The 27355-nt window shown below is 39.7% G+C and overlaps 1 protein-coding gene across 1 annotated transcript in view; it reads left to right on the forward strand.

Annotated features, from left to right (window-relative positions):
* Nucleotides 1-27355, forward strand: part of ANKFN1 (ankyrin repeat and fibronectin type III domain containing 1) — a 303707-nt gene that overhangs the window by 125425 nt on the left and 150927 nt on the right. The window contains exons 3-6 of the mRNA XM_055399005.2: nucleotides 880-1081; nucleotides 4847-5057; nucleotides 18376-18570; nucleotides 20373-20486. Coding sequence (XP_055254980.2) covers nucleotides 896-1081; nucleotides 4847-5057; nucleotides 18376-18570; nucleotides 20373-20486 — 706 coding nt within the window. The 5' untranslated portion in view covers nucleotides 880-895. The remainder of the gene's footprint in view (nucleotides 1-879; nucleotides 1082-4846; nucleotides 5058-18375; nucleotides 18571-20372; nucleotides 20487-27355) is intronic.

The following is a 27355-nucleotide window of genomic DNA, read 5'->3' on the forward strand; positions in this document are numbered from 1 at the left end:
ATTCAAAAGCATCAATTCTTTAGCACTCAGCCTTCTTTATGGCCCAACGCTCACATCCATGTATGACAACTGAAAAAAAAACATAACTTTGACTAGATGGACGTTTGTCAGCAAAATGATGTCTCTGCTTTTTAATATGTTGTCTAGGTTTGTCATAGCTTTTCTTCCAAGGAGCAAGCATCTTTTAATTTCATGGCTGCAGTCACCATCCGCAGTGATTTTGGAGCCCCCCCCCAAATAAAATCTACCACTGTTTCCATTTGCTCCCCGTCAATTTGCTAAGAAATGATGGTATTGGATGCCATGATCTTAGTTTTTTGAGCCTAAGGGTACATGAGTACAAATTCCCCAAAAGTCTGGGCACTAGAGTAGTTCAGTGAATCTCGGATAACAGGCACAGTTTAACACCTTGAGAGAAGAAGATCTTCAGGAGAAAACCACACTCTCTTATACACCCAACAGAAGATAGCATGTAAAGTATAAGTAGCAAAATTCCAATTATATAAAGCCAAGAAGAATTGAACAGACACCCTGGGTTATAGAATTCAGATACTGCCTCCCAGTGGGACAGAGATCAAAAGATTTTGAGTAGAGGCTCAAATCATACATATGTTTGTATATGTTTATATAGTAAATGGATGTTGTCATTTCATTCTTGTCACCAATTAGCTGTATGGCCATAAACAAGCTGTTTCCCTTCCCAGGGTTGCAACTTTCTCATCTATAAGGTGGAAAAGCTGGATCTGATGATCTCTAAGTTCCCTTCCAGCTATAATATTTTATTAAGATTCCAGATGGTTACTGGAGATGATAAAATTCTGTGTCAACTTATAATTACACTATGTAAATTATTATAACATTAGATTTTTCTCCTCCTAGGAACTGTCGTGTGAAAATGACCCAACAAATGCAGAATTTACATCTTTCTCAGTCAAAAAAACATAGCACCCCTTCGTCTCCCAATGCTGCCAAACGCCTGTACCGGAACCTCTCAGAGAAACTGAAAGGGAGCCACTCTTCATTTGATGAGGCCTATTTTAGGACAAGAACTGACCGGCTGAGTCTCAGAAAGACTTCGGTGGTAATAAAACTCTTTTTATTCCCATCTTGGTTTGATTTGTGCAGTTGTGTTTGGATTTAAGGAGATTTTAAGATGATCTTCACTAACTTCAGAACCTGATGTTTGCAAGTTTATAAATGTTGAAAGTCAAGTAAGGCAGGAACTGCACATGTATGTGTTAGCCAAAGTTGGAATGACTGGGAGATTTTCCCTTTCTTTTTCTTAATTTCTTTTCCTTAATTTTCCTTTAGTTTTTCTTTCTCTAATAAACCGAAGAACTCCCAAAAGAGCAGTTTGACAAATAGAGAGTTTGAGATCAAGTAGGCTTTCTTGGGAGATACAGTGTTCATTCAAATACTGAATAAACAATGAACAATATTCTATTTACTTATTTATGATGTATATCCCATATGCTTTCCAAAGGTTTTCAAGACAGAATCCAGGCAAAAAATGCAAATATATTATATAATGGTAAATAAATCGATAGCAATGATAATAGTGGGGGACAGCAAAGGAGTAGGAGAGGGACAAAGGAAGGAAGAAAAAAAACTAAGAAAAGAAAATAGTGAGGTTAGAAAAAGAAATAGATATAGGCAAATACAGTACCTGAAATTTATCATTACATTTATCTCTGAGTTCCCAGTCGGTCAAAGCAGAAAGGGAAGGACAATTGGTAAGAGCATTCCATTAGCTAATAACTGAAAGTATACCAAATGTTATCTTCCTGTTGCTAAGTCCTCTGACCTTTATAAGATACGGTGAATTATGTAATGGAGAATAAAGAGTAGTACTGGGGATGCTATAGACATTCTCATATAGGAGGTTCTTACATTGCCCCTTGGTAAAAGCTGAAAGCATAACATTAACATGATCAGGAAGGATGTCTATGCAGGGGTTTATGGCACCATTTGTTTGAGCTTAAAACAGAAATGAGCCCTAGCCTTCCCAGATAGAAGCACACTGGAGTTCGCCAACAAAAGCATGGAGAAGGAAATGACTTCAGAGTGAGAGCAAATACAAAGCCACATGAGAAATTAGACATACTAAGAATCACAAACAAATACACAACTGTGTTGTTTGGAGAGGGAAGCATATTAACTTTGCACTTTGGTTTCTAATTTTTCTCATTTCAAACACATCTTCTAGGAGGACTTGATTAAGCTATGGCCTAAGCATCTGAGGTTCTTCAGCTTAGCAGATTGTCGACAAAACCCTTTTCCAATCAGCAGACTGCCATGTGGCAAAGAGAACTGCATACCAAATAGCTCCATCCCTTGGGTCCCCATTGTCAAAACAAGTATTTGCATAATAACTTTGTGTTTTCCTCAAATTTCATTCATGTGTTATGTACTCAGTTAAGCCAACCCGCAGCCTTTAATGGAAAAAAATAGATTTTTGATGAGACTAAAAATAAAACCTGCCAACCTTAGTATTTGGTCACTAAAGGTTTAATCAGACAACCCATATGCTAGGTCAGGACCACTGGTATTTCAACATGTTTAACCACCAGGCAATTCCTGGAGAAGATTCCAGATGAATGTATGAACAGTATATGTATTGTTCTTCTCCTGTGAGCTAGAGAAATATGTATTTGAGAGAATTCTAAAGGTTTGCTCCTTTGTTTACTATTAGTATTCTGAAAGACGGAGAAGGCAATGGCAAGCCACTCCAGTACTATTGCCTAGAAAATCCCATGGATGGAGGAGCCTGGTGGGCTGCAGTCCGTGGGGTCCCTAAGGGTCGGACACGACTGAGCGACTTCACTTTCACTTTTCACTTTCACACATTGGAGAAGAAACTTTCAAAGGAAATACATTGTCTCTAGCTATTTTTTCTTCTACAGGTGATTTGTATCCTATGAATATTGAAATGTTGGCCCTTTCAGGCAGCAAAGCAGTTTGTTACCTAATCCACTGAAACCGTCCCTGAACACTAGCTCTTGATTCCCTCATCTGAGGTTTCAGAAATGCGAGGTATTCAGTGACTATGACTCCAGGCTGAGAAAGCGTAGAGGTTAGTACAAAGGAGTTAGGGAGTCAGTCTGCAGGCGGTGTGGACCTGTTAGACATTTGTAAATGGCGAAGGGACATGCAGCGTTATAAATTTTAGAATGATGACCCTTGTATGGAGTAGTGATGGGGGAGACTAAGACAGCAAACAGGCAGGTCGTTGCCATAATCTGGGAACAGTCTGAGCAACAGTCCAGATGTGGGGATGGAAAAGGAGGGGATAACAGAGAAAGGGCATGCACTCTCAGTTCCAAGCTAGTCACAGTGTAAGTTACCGGTGCTACGTTATCTATACCAGCATTCTCCATACTATATTTGGTAGAACATTATTCCAGGACAGTTAAAACAAATACAATGAAAAATACGTTCTGTGAAAAAAACTGTTTGAAACAGGTCATATTTCTCACCTGTGAGAGGATCGTAATTGCATATTAAAATTAGTAAAGGCCTTGGGACTTCCCTAGTAGTTCAGGGGCAAAGAATCTGCCTGCCAGTGCACAAGACACAGGTTCTATCCCTGATCCGGGAAGATTCCACTTGCCATAGAACAACTAAGTCCATGTACCATAGCTATTGAGCCCATGCTCTAGAGCCAGCGAGCCTCAACTACTGAGCCCACAAGCCACAATTACTGAAGTCCATGTGCCCGAGAGCCCATGCTCCACAACAAGTGAAGCCTCTGCAATGAGAAGCTTATGCACCACAACTAGAGAGGAACCTCCATAGCAACACAGCTAGAAAAAAAACCCATGCAGCAACAAGGACCCAGCACAGCCAAAAACAAAATAAAATTAGTCTTTAAAAGATGTTAAAACATAATAATTTACAGAAAATTATGTTCAGTCCAGTTCAGTCGCTCAGTCATGTCCGACTCTTTGCAATCTCATGGACTGCAGCACTCCAGGCTTCCCTGTCCATCACCAACTCCCAAAGCTTACTCAAACTCATGTCCATGGAGTCGGTGATGCCATCCAACCATCTCATCCTCCGTCTTCCCCTTCTCCTCCTGACTTCAATCTTTCCCAGCATCAGGGTCTTTTCCAGTGAGTCAGTTCTTCACATCAGGTGGCCAAAGTATAAAATAAAATTATTTGTAAAAAGATGCTAAAAATAATAATAATATACAGAAAATTATGTAATCTAATTTATTTAAAAAGTTAGCAAAGACCTTGAGAGGTCTTACAGTAAAATAATGCAATAACTTGATTTAATCGAATATTGACCAAATTCATTCGGCCACATGTTACCTTCTTCATAGAACACCTCATAATGGCCTCCTGAACAGTATTCCACAGAAGACTGGTTTGAGAAAAACTAAAGTCTGCTCTTATCTATAGACTGTATACTGAGTTGTTTCCATGCATCTAAATGTACAGATCTTTCCAATGCTCATTAGAAAGATGGAGGGAGGGCCCAACAGTGTTTGCTTTAGAGACCTTGGAGTAAAAGGGCTTCTCTGGTGGCTCAGTCGGTGAAGAATCTGCCTGCAATGCAGGAAACCCAGGTTCGATTCCTGGGTCAGGAAGATCCCCTGGAGAAGGAAATGGCTACCCATTCCAGTATTCTTGCCTTGGAAATCCCATGGACAGAGGAGCCTGGCAGGCTACAGTCCATGGGGTAGCAAGAATCGGACAGGACTTAGTGACTAAACCACCACCACCATCATACCACTTATAAGTGGAAATGTAGTCCCTGAAGCAGTCCCTGAAATCTACAACAGCCAGGCCATGAAGACAAGTTGTCTATGAAACTGCTAACCTACTTCATTCTTCTCCAGAACTTCCAGGGCAATGAAGCCATGTTTGAAGCAGTTGAACAGCAAGACATGGATGCTGTGCAGATCCTCCTATATCAGTACACACCAGAAGAACTAGATCTCAACACACCTAACAGTGAGGGGTTGACACCTCTGGATATTGCCATCATGACCAACAATGTACCCATTGCTAGGATTCTTCTGAAGACAGGGGCCCGAGAAAGTCCACACTGTAAGTAAACTTGAGAATAAAACATATACTATTAAGGCCAGACCCCAGTTTTATACCACTGAAGTAGTCATTACTGGCTGTTAGAAAGAATGATTGACTAACCATAGGCTCTGAAATCCTTTACATGTTTTCATAAACTGTCATGTAAATAGTGACAGTGCTTATATGTCTAAACATCCAGTTACATTTTAAATAGAATATACGGAGTGGTATTGAATAGGAACCTCAAAGGAACTTCCTTTTAAGAATCAAACTCAAGTTTTAAGATATGTGAAATACCCCCGAACTACAGCACAGGAAGTATACATAGAGAAAATAATGAGATAGAAAAAAGAATGAGCATGTATGTGTTAGTGTCTTTCTATTCACAGTCAATATGGTGGCTCCATTCATTTATTCACTTAATCAACAAACACCAAAGAAAGGGCACGTTCTAAGCACTTGGAATGCAGTGGTGAGTAAGATAGAAATCTCTGCACTTATAGAACTTATATTCCAGTGGAGGAGATTTCCAACAAGCCAGAAAATAAATCAAATAAAAATTCAAATAGTGATAAGCTCTATGAAGAAGTAAAGTGAATGAATGGGTAGAGATTGATAGAGGGGGACTATTTTAATAGAATTGGGCAAGAGGAGTCTCTCTGATATAGTGACACTTGCTCCTAGTCCTAGATGATATCAAGGAATGATCCATGAGAAGATCTGCGGGCTAATTCTAGGCAGAGTGAATGGCAGGTAGAGAGGTTCTGAGGCAGGCAGGAATGAGATTTCCACGTTTCTGAAGAACAAGAAGGCCAGCGTGGCTAAAGCAAAATGAACACAAGGGAGAGTGATGGCTGAGGGAGGCGTCACCGGGACCAGATCGTCAGGACTGGAGAGGCCACGGCGAGATGCTTCACTTTGATTGTAAGTGTGATGGAGACATAGAGAAACGGTTGACGCAGATGAAAGACACATTCTGGGGAATTCCCTGGCAATCCAATGGTTAGAACTCTGCACTTTCACTGCTGGGGCCCAGGTTCAATCCCTGGTCAGGGAACTAAGGTCCTGCAAGCCACATGATGTGGCAAAAAAGAGAAAGACATTCTGCTTTACATTTTAAAAGATCACTGCAGTGCTCTGTGGAGAAGACACAGTGATGAGAGCAATTGTGAAATTGTAAAAACCAGCTAGGAGGCCATTCTAATGGTCCTGAGACAGATGCCAGTTACTTGGATTAACACAGTAGTGACATTGATGGTGAGCATGGGTGGAATTCTGGATGTATTTTTTAACAGCTTTATTGAAATATAATTTACATTCCACACAATTCACCCACTTATCATGTATAAGGTTTTTAGTACAAGCACAGACTTGTGTAACCATCACCACAATCAATTTTAGCCCATTTTCATCACCCCAAAAGAAAGTCCATACCCTTCAGCTATCACACGGCCACCTGCCCACTCCTCTCAGCCCTGGACAACTACTTTCTGTTTCTATAGATTTGCCTATTCTGGACATTTCTCATAAATAGAGTCATTTAACATGTGATCTTTTGTGAATGGCTTCTTTCTGAATGTATTTTGAAGTAGAGCTGATAGTACTTGCCAAAGGGAGCTGCTCTGGGGCCATCGACCCTGCCCAGGAGTGGATGGGATAAAATCACACAGCCCTTGCCCTGTGCCAGGCACTATTCTGAGCACTTTACATGTATTGACTCCTTTAATCCTCACACAACATTCTGAGGTAGGCACTCACATTCCCCTAGGTGCAAACTCTCTGACCCAATGACCACAGTGGCTCTGAGCCACCGTTTTTATGTTTCCTAAAAGAAAAAAGTAAACTCATCAAATTGTTAGTTTGACTAATACTGATTCACTCACTTCCAAGTGGTGAGACCCAGAAGGCTGAAAGAGAAGCAACAAATATATAATTAGAGGTCACATCTATGCTCCTATATTTCATAAAACCCCGCCACCCAAAGACTAGGTACTGAGGCCGATCCTTGTATCAGAAAACTCTTTCTTTTAAAAATGCTAAGCTCACCACATCCATGTCAAAAAGAATGAGGACTTGGGTTCAGTAGCATGGGGCTCTTCAGTAAGAGCTCCTTCATCAAAGTGCCGCTTCTTTTTAGTGGAACTGGAGGATTTGGATGGATGGGCAAATAAGGATGGAAGAAATGAGAAAGGTTTATTTGCTGCCTTCCAATTTATGTTGCAATAATGTCTGTCCCAAAGATCCAGTGAGAGAGCAGTGGACAGAGAATCAAGGGGTCTGAACACAGAGAATGCAGACTGAGCCCCATTCTATAGGAACAAGGAGACCATTCATCCAGATGTTGCCTGCACTGAGCTGAATGAAACATTACTCTTACTTACCTGAGACGCTACAAAAAATGTCTGCATTTTCCACGAAACCAGTAAGACTCCCAATCCCCCCCAATCCCCTTTGTGCATAATTAAATCTCCATAAAAGAACCCAAGTACTAAATATCTAGTTAAACCAAAAGAAAATTCATTGAAAAGATCCCTGGTTTTTCCTCACTCCCTGTGGGATGATAACCACATTATCATCACAAAGTTGTAAAGGATAGTGAGAGAGAAACCCAGCTTTTAGCCTCTGGGAAACACGATACCTAAGTCACCTCGGCCACCCAAAAAGTTAAAGAGACAGGATCATGCATAGACTCCCACATGTGTAAAAATGGCAAAGGACAACTGATTGAGGGCCTATGAAATCTCCACATTATCTCCAGTTTTCACACTGGCCCTTCAGGATAATGTTATTAACTCCATTTGAAAGAAGAGGAATTTGTGTTTCTGAGAGGTTATGTGACTGACCAAAGGTCACACATCGAGCAAATGAATAAGGGTGTCAAGGATTGAAGTCCAAGTGTGTGGGATACCATACCTGGGGTCCTGCTGTGCAAATTTACTGTCTTTCTGAGTAACCAGTATGGAAGGCTGTGGCCACTAGGCCCCTTTCCCTTTCCCTTTTTGCTATTTGCTAAAATTCCATTGTGTGTTTCTTTGTTCTGTTCTGAGATGCCATTTCTGTTGGAAAAAAGCAGAATAGACGAACACAATCTGTTTTCAGGGATTTTTAATTCACTTTATATATCAAGTACAAAAGAAATCAAATTGCTTCTATGCATGAGTGTGAGTCAGCCTGTGAGAAAAACAGTCTGGCAGCCAGAACCAGGTAAGCAAGCACCTGTTGCAAACTGTTCCACAGAAGCAGTAGAGACAGGATAGAAGAGTAAAAATAATAATAATAACAATGAGGTCTTAAGTTCTTAGAGTATTTTACACATTGCGAAAATGCTTTTGCTTACATTTGATCCTGACCACTGGTTTGTGAGATGAGAGTTTCCTGAAATAACGAAAGACAAATAATTCATCCAGTGCTCCAAAGCTAATAAGTGCTGGACCTACAATTTGAACCCAGATCTTCTATATTAAATGCTTTGGTATTTAGTATTAAATGTATTTAGTATTTGATATTAAATGCTCTAGGTATTTGAAGAAAAGTATTAGCCCACTTCCTGACACTATGTGGATATTCAGTTCCTTCTTTCCCTGACTCTCCTCCATCTGTTCGTCTTCTAATGCCTGTCAAATATTTCAGGATTTCTAATAGGGTAGAATTTCTGTCTTCCCTTCCCCTGTGTGTTCCCTTCTGAAAACAGCCCAATACTGTTTTCACTATGCCAACCAAAGATTTTGACATAATTCAGAAGAAAGTCCTCTGTATGTGTCTCTATTTCAAAACAGGAATCATAAAAACACAGATACGTTTGGGGACTTAACCTCCTAAGCCATTGGTCAGGCATGTTGTCCAGGTTTTAACCCCTCAAATCATAGAGCTATATGGAGCTGGTCTTAATAAACAGGGCTTGAAATTCAGCCATGTACATTTCCTTATTCGTAAGAGAAGTGCCAGAATCGGCCACCCAAATTTGCACACTGCCCCAGGGTTAAATATATACAGAACTTCAGCCTGCTGGTTAGATGAATCAACTGTCTTTATTTGGCAACTTTTTCTGTTCCTCCCACCTTTAGGGGAGCAGCACAAAGTAATATTCATTCCTTCTAGAAGAAAACACCAGCCATTATTGAAGTAGAATCCCACAGAGGTGTGCCGAGCTTAGGAAACAGGCCCAGAATCTCAAAGGACCAGACCTAGGGAAACTCATGCACAGAAGTACTTCAGGATACCTGGGGACTATACTTTTGATTTTTTTCACCCACTCAGTATGCCCCTTGCTATAACACATACTCAGTTGAGCAACTGCTATCTGAGAAAGACTTGCTCCGTATCTGAAAGTCCCGTCATAAGCCCCACCCTTATTCCAACTCGTCCTGCCCTCACCTTTGACTCACACTTCCACAGTCTCCAGAGGAGTTTACTGAATCATCAGTGCCTTTCTGAGGTTGCTACCTATTTGGCATCATTTAGGCACTCCCCATGGACAGAGGAGCCTGGCAAGCAGAGTCGGACCTGACAGCGGCTAAGCACAGCACAGCACAGGCTCTATAAACAGTGATCATAAAGAAACTAGTCTTTTTTGGACGCCTACAATATGCAAATCTGGTCATTCACATGAATGTTATCTCATCTTCTGATCCCAACACCTGACACATAGCAGGGGCTGAGAAATTTTCAGGTGAAGACCTGTCTTCTGCTGTTGGGAATCTCAGGTACTGAAATCTAGCACACACACGTGTGCACTCACACACACAGCGTATGAAGAAAACTTTGTCTTCCGGTCATTTGCACTGTGGGGGACCTGCTGTTGCTGCCATTATTGTGTCTTCCAGGCACTGTTTTGAAAGTTGGTTGCAGACATAGCCTGACTTTTTGTTTTTACATTGATTAATAACATGGCAGACTATTCTTCTTTCTGCCCTTTCCAATAGCTGCGTTCTCCCTTCTGCCCAGACCCTCTCCTCCCTCTCTGCCTTCCATCGTGAACTCCTCTCTCTTGCTTTCCTTTGGATACTGCCTGCGGCACTAGGAAATGTCTCCCAGAATTAGTTACGTTCAGTTACTTCATAAAATACGATCGCAGAGTAGCTGTCATCTGAGTGTGGTGCAGACACCAATGTCAAAATTTGGCAGCCTTGTCAGGATGCACCACTCATTTTTGCAGTAGTCAAGGGTCCGTGCTGGTGCTGGGACTGGTTCAGGGCACGTCTAAGAGGTGTGACTATAAACTAATGAGGCTGGCTTTATGTAAACAAACACAGCAAAAAGTGTACAATCCACACGAATGTTATCCTGTAACAGGGTCCTCATGGGAGACCCCGCACTTGCTTCAACAGTGCTGCCATTGCTCTAAACACTTTTGGATTTGTCCTCAGAGCCAGTTTATGAGAAAATCTGACTCGTTGCTTAGAGTCACACCTGATTTTTGTTCCAAAACAGCATTGCTCAGCGTCATCACCCTCCCTGTTTACCAGACGTGGCTTGCAATGATTTAGAGAGGTTTCCTGAAATCAAATCCACCCTCAAAAGACAATGATTTTCAACCATTAAAACTATGTAAAGGACAAGGCTTAAGCAGGTCTCTAGACTGTGTCCCCAGATATTTTTGCCTGCTTCATTAAAATAGGTGTACAAACCATCACCCTGACTTATGAACTTGCTCCTCCTCAAACCTTATCCCATACTGCTTAGCCCTCACCCATGATATGCAAACCTCCATTCCATTCCTTAAACATTCCTCACTGTCTTATTAGAGGGCCTTTGTATGGCTATTCTCCACGCTTGAAAAGATTGAGTGTTTTTAATCTTGATCACTACATTGCCAACTCCTTCTTAACATTTCAGTTCAAATTTCACATCTTCAAGAGAGGTTTTCTTTGGCCACCAAGTCCAAAGTTTGAAGTCTCTTTCTTTTTTTTTTCCTTGAGTTTATGGGGATTTTTAGTCTCCTTTAGCAATTTAAAGATGTTGGGAGCAGCGACAAAAAGTAAATAGAAAAAGGATGCAAGACAAGAACTGTTCTCCATATCCACTGTCGGGGCATGGGAGGCCACTTTTTAAACAAGATTTTACCTATTTCATTTTTCTGTAGACAAGTGTATTAGGCTAGACTTTGCTGTAGTAACAAAAATACCCTTCCCCAATTTCAGTGAACTTACCACAAAGGTTCATGTATGGCTCACGCAAGCTTGTTTGGGTTCAGGCCACCCTCCCTGGGCAGCTGACCTCCATGCTTGAGTGAGAGGAACTGGGTGGCATAGAGTTGTACATAGCTCTTCAGAGTTTATTCTGCAAACTAAAACCACTCTGATCACATTTTAGTTTTCTGCACAGCACCAAAATCACTATACAATATTTTCTCAGTGTTTTGATTTCCTTATTTTCTGTCTCCTCTGCATTAGAATGTAAACTCCAAAGGGCAAAACTCGTCTCATTTTCACTCTATCCCCATCAAAGAGTAGGCACTTGATAAATATGTGTTTAGCTGAACTGAATAAATCCCAAGACTACTTCTACTTCTTTTGAAGGGCGTGAATACATTATTAATTTCAAAGGGAATAGTTTTACTAAATATCAAATAATATTTATTTCCAAATAACTTTTTAGACATCAGGTGGCCATAGCCTAAGGCCCAGTTACTTGCTCTTTAAGAGGTGATAACTGTTCTTTTGATAACTGTTTTTATTTTTAATTTTTAAGTATTCCTGAAACACTGAATGTATTCTCCTTTCCCCAAATTAAAACATGCATAAAGATACCTTTGTTGGCCAACCCAACACATACATGTGCCCATGCACACACTCACTGTCAAGGCTTCTGTCCCTCAATTCAACCAACATAACCACTGCTCTGCTCTAAAGACATGACTGAGCCAGAGGATCCACTTCCAAACTTACTCAAGTGACTGCTGGTGAGAGACCTGTGTTCCTTCCCGTATGGGCCTCTCCACTGCACCGCTCCCTAACATGGCAATTGGCTTCCCCTGCTGCTGCTGCTGCTAAGTCACTTCAGTCGTGTCCAACTCTGTGCAACCCCACAGATGGCAGCCCACCAGGCTCCGCCGTCCCTGGGATTCTCCAGGCAAGAACACTGGAGTGGGTTGCCATTTCCTTCTCCAATGCGTGAAAGTGAAAAGTGAAAGTGAAGTTGCTCAGTCGTGTCCCACTAGTAGCGACCCCATGGACTGTAGCCCACCAGGCTCCTCTGTCCATGGGATTTTCCAGGCAAGAGTACTGGAGTGGCTCGCCATTGGAGGACATTATTTAAGTAAGAGAGAGAGACCAACCTAGATGGAAGCACCAGTCTCTTTTGTAACCTAATAGCAGAGGTGATACGTTACCACTTCGCTGAATCTGGCTGATCTTGATGCCCAGCACAGATCAGCTCTGGTACAAGGTGTGACTACTAGGACAGTGAGGTCACTAGGGGCTCTTGGAGGCTGGCTGCTCTACTACCGAAGATTGTTGAGGATTAAATGCAATAGGTTTGAAACATTTCCCTGGCACATTGTAAACGGTCAAATAAATTGTTAGCCAATATAACTCTCAGAAACAAAATAAAACAACCCAGGATTTTCTGGTAGAGAATTTAAATATTTTACCCATCTGTTGTATGGTCTGTGCTGTGAAAACACTGTCCAATATAAGCACTTTTTAAAGTTTGTACGATTTTGTGTTCTAAAACTACACTGTCAAACATAGACATACGACTGTTGAGTACTTGAAATGTGGCCAGTCCAAATTAAAATGTGTTTTAAATGTAAAATTTACAATGAATTTTTAGGGCTTAAATACTGTGTGTGTGTGTATTAATAATTTTATACTGATTCCATGTTAAAATGATGATGTTTGGAGCTATTAAGTTAAATATATCATGAAAATTAATTTCACCTATTTCTTTTTTTCTTTTTTAATGTCACTATTAGGAATTTTTAAATGATGTGACACACTATATTGGACAGCACTAAAAAGTCAGCAGAATTTACAGCTATCTTATCTCATCTTTCACCCCTCTATGACATTATTGAGAAATCTGCTTTGGATTTTCTAAATAAGTTCTTCAATTATTTTGTGTTGTTTATTTCAGAGAAAATGTCCATTTGCCCCTTGGAGTTTGGGAGACGTGGACAGAAAGTCTCTCTATGTCAATAGCTCTAGCTTCTTAAACAGCAACAATTACAGCTTACACCATATAATGTGGACTTTGTGAATCCACATTCTGCTGAAAGTGGCAGAGAAAAACATCCCAGAGCCCCATGTCCAAGTTGTAATGAGTTCTAAGAGAAGAAAATTCACAGTAATTGAAATTAAACATTTACTCTCCAAATCAGTAAAACTTTTTGGGAATCACACTCTCAAAGTCCTTGGGAAAACCTGAAAATAAGACAATGAGTTGAGACCCAAGTAAATTTTGAGTCCTGAATCTTCTCAAGACGGGTAAATTGAAACTTGTGTTTTGAGTTTTTTAATTAAAAAATGTTTAATTATTAAAATATCTCTATATTACTTCTTTTGACATTCCTAGTTGGAAACAAGTCAGTTGCGAGGTTGTTAGAAGGTTGTCATTTATGATCAGCAAAGATAAATTTTATTAACTGCTATTCTTGGTTGCCCAGAGGATATTGGCTTACAATGCAAGGTTTATACATAAGTGACCTTGTTTTCTCCTTTGAAATTACAGATAGGGTTGAAATTGACACCACTGAATATATATTTTTGAATAGAAGCTAAAACAGAACATTTGTATCTGGGGCAAGAGATTTTTATTTTTTGATGGAAGAACACAAAGGTATTTTATAAAAACAAATATTTGACTTATATTTGTGTGCCTCTTAAGTATAACACAGACCAACGGGTTTAATGAAAATTATATAAACCTGTACTAACTGAGAGTCTTCCGTGTACAATTACTGGTAAGCAATGAGTTCCCCTCATGAAGAAAATCATACAGACCCAAGGGTACTATAGGAAGAGGCACCTACGGCTAGCGGTAAACATCCTCCTACCACTGAGTTTAAATGATTATCTTGCTGCCCTGTGTTTCTCATGCATGAAAACAAGGGAGATGAGAATGACAATAGAAAAGTTATCACTGCATTGCAAAATAGTGTATCATTAGTAATGGGCAAATGTATTTTTTTAAGTAAGCCAAATGAATCATTCCCTGAAAGTGTCAATAAAAAATTAAAATTAGTTTACATTTTCTCTTTTTATATTTTTCAAGCTTTAAGCAATTTAGACCCAAATTCGCCAATGGCAAGGTAAAAGAAAAAATTAAGAAATGTAAGGCTAATAAGCAGTTGCCAATGAGTAGGTTAGATTCTGATGGTGAAGAAAATCCACTCGGTCTGATTATTACTTATCTCAGGATTTAAACAGTAACCGTAATTGTATTCTTTGAACACCAAGTTCCTGCCCCTCCCCCCATTCCCACCCCAGTAGTTAATTAGCTGGGCAGGTTTTAGAACAAATACCCACTCAGAAACACTGGGTGGTAGAAATGCTGTTGATAATTAAACACCACAATAGCATGGAGCCTATTTCAGGAGCCGCCAAGTGGTCTTGCCCCAGCCGAACTGCTCACCACACACTCACAGACCCTCTATTGTGCTGGCTACGGCTGCACAGAGGGATAGTTGCTTGACTGGAGAAGGGATCAACTGCAGTTCGAGTGAAAAGACCAAACCTCGCAAACAGATACAGGAGTTCTGGACTCAAGAGGAAAATATCCAGAGGGTAGAAGTAAAAGGAGAATGGATCCAAGAAAAAGGGAAGTGACAAGCAGGAAAATTAATCATAGAATAGACATTAACCTTTCCAGTTTCTATATCCAAACAAACCACCAAAATAAGCTCACCAATCTTGTGCCAGATAGATAGCAATTAGAAAATAGCAATACATAAAGAATAGGTTGATTTACATTCCATTTGGGTTTAGAGGAAGTTCACTGAGTTTAAGGTTTTTAAGTTGGATCATCATCCCACCTCCCTGGATATCAGTTTACCTTTAAAAATAAGGGGGTTGAAAACATTCTCATTCTGTATGGAAAAAAATAGGATTGAGATTCCCCAAACAATTTCCAAGGTGTCAAAAAGCTTAACAGACACATCATTACTCAAGATAAAACTGCACAGTCTAATATGATTATCATATTTACCTCCTTTTCCTTAAAACATTAAGTCAGTTTGTTAGGTTTGATTATCTAATGCTGAACAGATGCTTCTATTGGCAGTTATATAGGTCATTATTAATAGGGAGAAAAATGATTACTTTAAGTAAGCTGATTTGGCAGTCAATAAAGAAAATCTTTCAAGAGAGAGTGTTTTATTAAACTATTAAAAAATCCATAGGATAAAAATAATAAAAGGTTTGCTTGGTGAAATGGTTTGAAACCACTGGCTCAGTTAGTGCCTCTCCAACTCGTGCATGAAATTACCTCTAACGGAAGCAAGTGAGTAGGTATACTCCCAGGGGCACCTGGGAACTTAGCCTGGAAAAAAAAGAGAGAAAAAGATCTATAATCTTTCTTTTCTAATCTTCATTTTTTAGAAATATGTTCCACTCTTCTCCATAATAGAAGAGCTTGTTTTAACTTCTAAATAATTTGCTTTCATCAAAATCTGCATAGAAAATTCAATGTTCCTAAAAGACAGACATATTTATTCTGAGACTTCAGAAATGCCCACTGAACTCCATCAATACCACTACCATACTATGTTGCAAGTTAGATGTCTCAGTTTGAGAAGCACACGTATCTAAACCATCCTGGATAACTTACTCGACTATAAAATTCTATGTATCTTTCTTGTTATTCTATGAAGAGATGAATGCTTTATTTTAAAGATTCAGAGTCCTTTTACCCCTGCAACTCAAATAGCATCAAGTCTACAGTCTAGGAATAAACGCAAAGTCTAGAAACAAAATATGTTGTGCTAGGAAAAGCAGGAAAAATTTCAGGGGGAGCCAAGCATAGCTCAAGAGAAGCTGTCCATCTTAAATGCCACCTGGAATTCACACCAGTAATAACTGTTGTGGATATAAAAATTAATAGGGGGGATTTCATAGTATTAGAAAAATTTATTTTTATAAATCATGTGTCTATCGCCCAAGTGTTGACGCATGCATGCAATTCAAACATCAGGCTCACAATAAAAAGCTCACTGAATGACTTAGCAAGGACAATTCCCCCATTTTGTCCATAATTTGGAGTGGAAGAAGGTGGGGGGAGTGGGTAAAGGGTGCAGTTACTGGGTCAATTAATCAACCTGAAAACTGTGACACAAACTCTGACGCCTAACCTATGTCTAAAAATACACAAATGTATACGAATTTGTTTTAAACTGTCAATGCCTATATTTAGGACCTTCCCAGCAAGGCTATAATGAGACTGTGTTTGAGGGCTTCAGTCATAGCAGACTCTACCATTAATCTGAAGTTAGTTAAATTAACAGCATTTAGTACTGACTTGTCAATCTCACTGCTTCAGGAAATTGCACCTTGAGGCTACTAATATTGCCAATTTTTCCACAGGAGTATGCGCCTGCGTGTGCGTGTGTGTATTTTTTTTTTCTCCAGAACCTCTGTGTTCATACACCATCATTGCTTCCCTACACCCACAGCACTTACATTATCATTTATTCTGGCCTCCTTTAGCCTTCCCAAGGGGTTCTGCACAGTGCAGCTTCTCAGTGAAAGAGTTTTTTAGCTCTATATTTGTTTGTTTATTTTTCTGTCATGGCTCATGACTGAGGCTTTAAAAAAAAGTGTGACAGTATTTAGAGTACATGATTGACTGCAGCAGCAACGTGCATTAACCATGACAAATCTGCAGCAAAACACAGTCCTGAGTGTTCTAAACAGCAACTTTAAAAAGAAAGAAAAAACGAAAAAGACTCAACTAATTTTTCATTGACTTCATCTGTAAATAAATTTAGATTGATGGTAAGCAGGGGCAATAATAAATTAGTATTCATTTCCTGTAATTAATGCAAACATGCCTATGAACACAAGACAATATGAATATATAACCACGTAATTTCCATTTCAAAATACACCTAAAATTTTTCACTTTGCGTTATCTTCATAATATTTTCCCTCTTAATTAGAAGAATAAAATGGTTAGATATCTTTCCCACCCACCAGGGGGAAATATTGTTTTGGTCACAGAGAGTGTCAAACACGTTTTGGTGACAGATCTGCAGAACCTGGTTCTGCTCTGTTTCATTATTTGTGTGATCCTCTACCCTATGCATGCTAAGGCTCTCTTCTCTTCTTTATCACTAACCAGTAAGAGCTCCACTGCAGTGGCCAAGTGACCACCTAGGCAGGCCCTCACATGCATGAGAGCCATGAGTGGACAGCAAGAAGCAGACTCCCAATCTGACATAAGAATCTGAAATGTTCTGTCACTGACATGAACGTTCACTCACATAGGGCAGGTTGGGTAAATAATATGATGTGAATCAAATAAAGATTATCACACACTGAATTTTAAAAAAAATACCAAGCCTGACAACCTCTCTTGGCAAGAGGAGTTAGTATAACTTGCTCTCTTGGCAAGGGCATCTCTAGAAATCATTCGCACAATTAAAGGGTAAGACTGATCAAAGATCACACCCAAGTCATCCAGCCATCAGGACTCACTAGTCCTATTGAGGCAGCAAGAGTGGACACTTTGTTAACAATCCTGGGTTGGGAAGGTCCCTTGGCGAAGGGAGAGGCTACCCACTCCAGTGTTCTGGCCTGGACAATTCCATGGACAGTATAGTCCATGGTGTTGCAAAGAATCAGACACAATTGAGCGACTCTCACTTTGTTCGCAATAGATAAATTGACTAACAGTAACAAAATTACTGCTAAGAAAAATCCCTATGAGCTGGAAAGAATATAAAAACAAAATATTTGATCAGGTTCTACAAAAACAAAAAAACAGCAAAAACCTAAAACACATCTTCAGCAGAATGCAACTTGCCTCCTGGATGACTTTCCTTAAGACCTTCCTAGTCCTACAAAGCTTTTGCCCCTAAGTGTTTGTACCTCTGAAGATCACAGAAACAACTTCGGGCAACATGAAATCGAAGTGGGCCTCGTACCAGTGGCATTCTAATTAACTCTGCTATGCAGCTATTTGGGCCACAGGGTAATGGGAATCTCTTAAACTGATATGTTTACCATTTAATCTAGTTGTGTCACCAATTAGACCTTATCATAAGATAGCTAATAATGAATATAGATTCTACTTTCCCCAGGCATTTTTAAAAACTCATAGTAGACTCTCAGATACCCTGTCAAAAAAAGGAGCGTTTCCCCAGAAAGAAAAGCGAGTCACCCCATTTCTTTCCTTCCAGTTGTCAGTCTGGAAAGCCGATCTACGCACCTCAACACACTGGTGCAGGAAGCCCAGGAGAGGGTGAGTGAACTGTCCGCTCAGGTGGAGAATGAAGGATTCAGTCTGGACAACACAGAGAAAGAGAAACAGCTGAAAGCTTGGGAATGGAGGTACCGACTCTACAGACGCATGAAAACAGGCTTTGAACATGCCAGTGAGTATAAGCAGAGGACTTGTTCGTTTAACTAGACTGAACCCTGGTTTGAGACAGTAAGACTTCTTTCACTGATTTTTTGCCACTCAAGGGATCACGGATGGCCATTGTCAGCCTCTTTGGAGCAAGGGTTCTGGGAGGCTGTCAAAGGGTCTTTTGTCTTGCTTGATTTTCTGGCTCTTGATAGATTTCTTTGACCACAGCCATGAGGCTTTAGTGCCATTGGCTTCCCTCCACCATGTCACACTCATCTAGCACTTTCACTCGCTACGCCCTAATGTCTAATGACCTGGACGGTCTGATTCCCTGAGTGGCTTTATTTTGAGATGTGGAGGTGGGAAAATACGTGTCTGCCTGTTTGTCCAGTTTCTGCTTCAAGTTCAAGATGCAGCTGTTTTCAGCTCTCTACTACATACAGCTTATATAAACTGACCTTCAGTCAATACAGTCAGAAGAGACAGATAGCCAGCCTATGAGTTATGCTTTTGTCTGCACTTCCATTCTCTTCACCAATTCTTTTTGTTGATTTAAGAAAAGCTTTGTTTTGGGATAATACTCATTAGCATTGGAAGGTACTGCTTAGTGTCACCTGATATAGAAATTCATATACAATCTGAACACTTGTGAAACATTAAACTGTTATTCCAGAAGGTGATCTTATTTAAGCAACAAAAAAATTAGACTTGAAATGTTTAATATAAGGGAAAGATCAGTTCATTAGTTTGGCAACTATCTGCCTCTGCTTCGTGATAAACACCAAAGGCAGAGAAATTTTTGTTTTCTGTAGTACTGTATTCTAAAGACCAAATCTAGGCCTAATCCTTTCTCTTGAAGCAAATAGCTTAAGTAACATTAATGAAAGGTCGCTTTTAATATTAATAATCCCTTTAGTAATGCTAATACATGCTTTAAATAAAAAGCATGTATTTCATGCTTTCATGAATTTCAATAATTTCAATAATTGTTGAAATTATTTTCAGCAACTGTTTCAATAAATGCATTTACCACTGTACCTCATTTAGGATAGATTAATACTAGAATTAATACTAGAATCATCAAATCATTAATTTGATGCCATTTTAAAAATTTTTTCCAAATTTAAAAACATCTTCTGGGTGTCAAAAAGTACCCTGAGTGATAGGAGTCCTTTAAAACCTAGGGTTAGCGGACATGACATTTGCACATGAAGTCTTTCTTAGAAAAATAGTACCTGGTGTAATCGGAGGCAGTGTAAGAGCAAGTCAAGTTAGCATTCCATACTGGGAAAAGCCCAGAAGTGGGCATCTGAAGCCACAGACTTTCATCCTGGCTATGCCTTTACTGTGTTCTTGAACCAGTAATTTGGCCTCTTTGGGTTGAAGTTTCCTCATCCTAAAAGTGTGGATATGGTTACTCATTCTTTCTACCCAACAGGGTTGCAAAAAGGCTCCAGTGAAATGATTTACATGAGAGTACTTTATGAAAGTAGTCTCTACTTACAATATTGATTCCTGCTAACACTTTCTGACATCCTCTCCACTGGTCCAGCCCAATCTTCGATTGTGTTTCTAAGATACTTTGAGAAGGCTTAACTGGTATTATTTACCCCTTCAGAAGATGTTCTAATGCTCAAATAAGACCACGATGGCAACAAATAAAGGCCATTGAGACTTCTAATGAAAATGCTCAAAGGCAAAAGCTATTAGGCTCTACAAACAAATGTCTCCACAGTGTGTGTTTCAGGGTATCCTTTGAAGAGACAGGAACATTGTTTGAAAAGGATTTGCTATGTTAAGATCCTTGTGTTTCTCCTTCTGTCCCAGGAGCCCCCGAAGTGCCAACCAATGCTTGTCTCATGGTAACCAGCAGCACATCACTCACTGTCAGCTTTCAAGAGCCTCTTAGTGTCAACGCAGCGGTAGTAACCAGATATAAAGGTACTGGATTCCAAATATTTTTGTCACTGCTTCTCCTTAAAATACAAACTGCTGTTGGAGGATCAATTGCACATTTTGCATGTTTGTTTTTTCTGCTGCAAATACTTTTTTCATCCCATTTACTTTTTCAAGTTGAAGTATTTCCATAGGCATTCACACAGGGAGTGATGAGGTGATGGAGAGAGTTACAGACTACTAATATTAATATTTCATTCTTGCTCGCAGAGCAAGCACCTCCTCTGTGTACAGCATTCACTTGTGGACAGTTCTGAGTAGGACACACTAAAGAAGCCTCCTGGATCTACAGGGCTCAGAGGCTAAAGATATTGCACATACTAAATAGGGGGCATATGAATTAGTAGCTGTAATAGCAGGTAACTAGGGTTGATAATTCGGAGAAGGCAATGGCACCCCACTCCAGTACTCTTGCCTGGAAAATCCCATGGATGGAGGAGCCAGGTAGGCTGCACTCCATGGGGTCACTAAGAGTTGGACACGACTGAGCAACTTTCACTTTTCGCTTTCATGCATTGGAGAAGGAAATGGCAACCCACTGCAGTGTTCTTGCCTGGAGAATCCCAGGGACGGCGGAGCCTGGTGGCTGCTGTCTATGGGGTCGCACAGAGTTGGACACGACTGAAGCAACTTAGCAGCAGCAGGGTTGATAATTAAAACGACAACAATACTGGAGGTCAGAGAAGAAGGAGGGATGGTTAAATGGTAGAATTGGAAAGGCCCCAGTGAAGCAGTGGCAACTGGGCCTGGCTTTTAAGGATGGCTGAGATTTGAACAAGATATTGAAAGGAAAGTGAACTCCAAGTGAAGGGAACAGTGAGCGCACATTCAAAAGCAAGAACATTCCAAAACAAGTAGAGGAGAGCAAGGGCGCTTGCAGTGCAGTGGCTCCAGGACAGAGTTCATGAGACAAAGCAGTGAAATTTACAATTGGAAAGTGGAGCTAGGGTTAGAAGGGAGGGATAGAATGAGGCTTGAAATAAAGATTAAGGAATTTAGACTTTATCTGATGAACTCTGCAGACCACTGAATAAGATAGGGACAAAATCAGAAGTAGATTTTTCAAAAATTTAGGTTCCAACACGGTGTGTGATGCAGCTTCCCAGGTGGCACTAGTGGTAAAGAACCCACCTGCCAATGTAGGAGACATAAAATACATGGGTTTGATCCCTGAGTCAGGAATATTCCCTGGGGAGGGCACGGCAACCCACTCCAGTATCCTTGCCTGGAGAACCCCATGAACAGAGGAGCCTGGCAGGCTACAGTCTATAGGGTCGCAAAGAGTCGGACACGACTGTAGTGACTTAGCACGCACGCACATACTGTATATTGGAAGACATGTGGATTTGAAATAAGGAAATGAGTTAGGAAGCTATTATATTCAGGAGAGAGGTTATGACAGCCTGACCTGACTGCTATTGTAGCCCTGAGAAAGGAGAGAGCCCACAGGAGAAAGATTTTATGGAGATGCTATGAGGATAACAGCCAAGGCTTACATAGTACTTACCATGCTCCAGGCACTGTGTAAAGCCTTTATATGTATTAATTCTATTCCTCACAACAGCCTTATAAGGTAGGTACTGTTATGGTTCCCATTTGCAGACGAGAAAACTGAAGCAATGAAATGAAGAACTTACCTAAAGACTCAGAGTAGAGCCAGAAATATCACATTACGTTGACTCTTGAATGTGGTGGACAAAAAAAGAAAGAAATCTATTTTCCTGATTCAGGAGGATGTATGGAAATTCCCTGAGCAGTTCTAAAACTTGATAAGACTCTCCACACATATTCTGAAATGCCAGGCCATAAGGCAGAATTTCTGTGTTCAGTCACTGCCATTCCCATGGACCACAAAAGTGTCCAAGCAGTGTATGCTTCCTTTCTCCTTCTAGGGCCTATTCCCAGGAGGACTTTCTATGTCTCCAAATCACCCACAATTTGTAGCTTTCTGAGTTACTTGGAATTTTCCAGATATCTCCACTATTTTTTATATCTTAGGTAAAACAGCATTGAATTGTTTATCACTTTGGGTTTTCTGTATCAAGCTAAGAGAGGGCAGCCTGAAGAAACAGCAGATAAATGAAACCACCAAGAATGGCTGCCCACAGCCATCCTTCAATTCAATTCTGATACTTTCTGTTGGATGCCAAGATTTTCTGAAATTCAGAGCAAGTGTTTGCAGGCAATGTTAGACATGACATTTCCCTTTCTTTCTACCTCCCTCCAGCTCAAGACTTTGATAAAGAGTTTCATCAATGCTGCCCAACTTGACATTTTCTTCTTAGGTTTGATTAGTGAGCTATCAGGAGCTAATTTATCCAGACTGTCAGCTATTTAATACCCAACCATAATGCCAGCAAATTCAATCAACGTTCACATATTAACACGTATCATCTCAGGAGACTTGCATTTGGGTGAGGTTGAAATAAAAGGTCACAAGTGGGTTTTGTTACTGACTGGAGAGGCTTAATTAGGTATTATAAATAGGATTGTCTGTTGCATTATGGAGGAGTTTTCCTTAGTGTTAATTTATAAGGCCATAAATTGAGTCCTTAACCTGACCACGCTCAAGGGTTATTTAAAACAGCTGCCAGCTTACTGCACCTAGAGACAGCAGGACAGTTTTTAATTCAGGGTTGAAGTAATTATTTAATTATGGAAATACTAACAAAACTACACTGAGACAAGACTAATTATTTTGTTTGCGTTAAAAGAAGAAGAAACAATTAAGAAATCCACAAAATGAAGTGGCAATTATCTAATTGGTTAAAGGGAAGGTTTAACCCAGCAGTATTTAGAGTTTGGCAAAAACATATTGCTCTCCAGAACTTTTGGGTTCAGCAAAACCTCAAGCCTATTTTGACAACTGGATATTTTCCCTCTTCATGCTTAAGCCAGTTTTTGAAAGAAAATCTGAATCCTTTTGTTGCTTCTTATTTACATTCAACTCATCAACATGTGGTTTTTTGTTTTGTTTTTTTGTTTTCAAAAAACGTTCACTGATATCCAGAAATATTTTAAAGAGCATCTCTTTATACACCTTCTTTAGGCCCCAGGGTTGGCCAAGCACCAGGCCAACAGGCATCACAACTTGGAGATTAAAGGCATCCATTTCTGTTCAAAACCCAGAAAACAGTTTTGAGTGAGACTCTCTAGACTCTCTGCTTGCATGTTCCTTGAAAACAGTAAAATGGAGCTCAGAGAGCTAGTCTGTTTCTAGGTGTTTCTTCCTTGGATTCCAAGAGTGCTTACAATTTTGGTCCCATCTCACCAGTTTTCATGGCTTACAGAGCAAAACAAGAGTTATTTCAGATGCTCTGATGCTTTGGACAAGTGCCAAATCCTCATTCCACATTTTCTCCTTGCTGCCTTGGGTGACCTACCCGGAGCTCTCATTTGCAGAGGATATGTCATTTCCCAGTAGTCCCAAAGCAGAAAATATTTTCAAAAGTGGCTTTACTGCCCTTTGCAGGGCTGAGGGTGGGTAGGACGGTATCCTTTAACAGGTGCAGCGCAGCATCTGTTTTCCATCTACAGGATGATTCATTTTCTAGCTTTTTTTAAAAAAGCAGGCCTTGAAGTGGTGACACTTTGCAATCTGCCAATGACAAGATGCTGTAGCTGCTCCAGTGCATGTGGGCAGTGCCTTGGTTTGGATGATGTCTTTCCCCACCTCTCTTCCCATCTTGTTCCCTAAGAGATTAGAAACTGCCTCCCTAATGTCTTCCTACAAAGGTTTGAATAGCAAATTATTTAACTGCTCCTCACTTCATGGCATTTTCAAAAATAAATACAAAAGCATTTTTTCCCGCAGAGACTGCCAGGACCTTTCAGGAGCTGGTAGTGTATCTGCTTCTTCAAAGACCAGGCTGGTACTTCTGCCAACCACTTCCTCCAGTTTCTTTCTCAGAAGGAGAGGAAGCCAAAGGATTCCAGAGAGATGTCTGGGGGCACTGCAGCTTCTAGGAGGGAAGGCCCACCATTTGCACATTAAAACCCTCAGGGTTGATAATTTATAATGATAGTGTGAACTTGATTATGACTTCATCACTTGGACCATCTTTTCATAAGACTTAAGAAAAATCTGACTTCACAAGACTTGGGTACACACTGCTCAGTACTTTATACTATTTTTTACCCCTTCTATTTTTTTCCTCCTGTTGTAATTGGAAAGATATTTGTCTAAATAGAAATATATATTGCATAGGAAATATATTTTCCATGTTTAATTAATTGAAGAATTGATCTGATCATAAGCATGAGGGGACTACCCTCATTACTAGACTCGAGTGATATTATTCCACAAAGTGATATTTATAACTTTATTTACTTGTTTGGGCAGAAGTGAAGCCTAAAGTATGCAATGAAAGCAACTCAAAGAGGCAGAAGTTGTTACATCCAGAGGGACATGAAATGCAATGCATTAACTTTTTTGCACACAAATGAAAATGTGGAAGCAAGTTGAGTGACATGTATGATGAAGAAAAATAGAAGATCCAGTGAGAGTGACAGAATGCCTACACTACTCAAAAGTCACTTCTTCTAAGCTGCTGTAGCCTTTTTATCCTAGTCTGTCATTCCTCCACTAGTAACTCAGTAGTCAGCATCCAGCCAGTTTATTCTCCAACCAACCTGTAAAGTTTTCTGTAGTAACATATGTCGTGAATCATATCCTTTCTACATTGTCTTCATTTACGGGAAAAAAAAAATGTAACTTTCAAAACACACAGTCCAGAATTATAGAAAAGAAAAAAATCAAACAGATGTCATTTACACATGGAATCTAAAAAAGAAAAATGATACAAAGGTACTTATTTACAAAACAGACACAGACTCACAGACTTAGAGAAGGAATTTATGGTTACTGGGGGGAAGTAGTGGGGAAGGGATAGTTAGGGAGTCTGAGATCGACAGGTACACACTGCTGTATTTAAAATGGATAACCAGCAAGGTAATACTGTACAGCACAGGGAGGTCTGCTTGGTGTTATGTGGCAGCCTGGATGGGAGGGGAGTTTGGGGGAGAATGGGTGTATATATGGATGCGTGACTGAGTCCCTTTGTTGTCCACGTGAAACTATTACAATACTGTTAATCGGCTATACTCCACTTTAAAATTAAAAGTTTTAAAAAGTAAATAGATAAAAAGCAAAATCAAAAGTTTATTAAGACTTTAAAAAATTAAGACAAAGTTGAGATTTGCCCTTTTCTCAAGGTTACATCTCTATCACCAAGTTTTCCTGTTATGAGTCTAATGTGTAGACTTACGAAACCTTTCTTGATGTGTGTGCACGTATCTGTACACACACCCAGATACATACAGTTGTTTGTGTGTTCTAATATAAGTATCATGCTCTTTATCTAGTCATGCAGTTAGATTTTCTTTCAGTTCAACAATACACATGTCAGTGTGTTTGGATATTCACTCTTTTAAACAGTTATATAGTATTCCCATTCCATAGACAGAGGTGCCATAATGTATTTAATCATTCTTCCACTGATGAATATAGGTGGTTTCAATTTTCTTCCTATTTTATAATGTTTCAGCCCTTGTATATGTCTCTTTTACCTGTGGGAATAGTTTTTCCTGGGATTATAAACTGGAAGTGTAAATATTTATATAGTCCCGTGCTCTGCCTCACTGCCTATACCTATGCTAATACCATATAATAATGTCATAGTATATTTTAACATCTCCTATGGCAATATGGTAGGTTCCTCCAAACTGAATTTTTAAATTGCATCATATTCCTAAATTAATTTGGAGAGACTTCCCACCCATGCCATATCTTTCTAACAAAGCTGAGTTTTACGTTTTCAGGAAAGTTTAATAACTGTTTGTTTATTGATCTTCATGCCTGTAAAGTTTCATGCTGAATGTATTTTTACAGTTCATTATAAATGCATTATCTTTTCAAGATATTTTCTAATGGGCTATTGTGGGACAGTTGAAGAGCCCTTGCTAATTTTAGAACAATCTTTAGTTGACTGCTTTACTAAACTTAAATAGCCTCTTTTGCCCCAATAGCTTGGCTTGCATCTCATGAATTTTGTCATTTCATCTTCAAGAAAGGATCATTGTGTCCCTTCCTTTCTAATACTTTTCATTTCTTTTCAGATTATCACTTTGCTAACTAGAATCAATGAGTTCTAGTTCCCACTATATTGTGTATAGTAACTGGGATAGTGGGTATTCTCCTCTCTTACCTTTTTTGTCAATATGTATCTTATATTTTACTGTTAAGTATGATGTCCACTGTAATTTTCTGGTAGGTACCTTTTGCAAAGTTATGAAAGCTTAATTTGGATTATGATTATTGATATAGTGGGGAACACAACCTCAAAAGTCATGTATTTGTGAGTTTTCTTTTAGAATGTTGATCATTTGTCTGTTTTATTGGTTTGTTTAAAGAATTGACTTTTTGATTCATAAAATCTATTTCTTTATTATTTTCTATTTTATTAATTTCTGGCTTTATCTTTGCCAATTCTATTGCTTTCTGTGGATTTACCTTAATGTTTCTTTCCTAGTTTTGTGGCATTTTTTAATTTGAAAGCTTAATTTACTTGTTTCAGTTCAGTTCAGTTCAGTCGCTCAGTCGTGTCTGACTCTCCACGACCCCACGAATCACAGCACGCCAGGCCTCCCTGTCCATCACCAACTCCTAGAGTTCACTCAAACTCATGTCCACAGAGTCAGTGATGCCATCCAGCCATCTCATTCTCTGTCGTCCCCGTCTCCTCCCGCCCCCAACCTTTCCCAGCATCAGAGTCTTTTCCAGTGAGTCAACTCGTCACATGAGGTGGCCAAAGTATTGCAGTTTCAGCTTTACCATCAGTCCTTCCAATGAACAC

The sequence above is a fragment of the Moschus berezovskii genome, chromosome 20 (assembly GCF_049115385.1).
Source record: "Moschus berezovskii isolate FMDL1 chromosome 20, NW_MosBer_1.0, whole genome shotgun sequence".
NCBI classification, from domain to species: Eukaryota; Metazoa; Chordata; class Mammalia; order Artiodactyla; family Moschidae; genus Moschus; species Moschus berezovskii.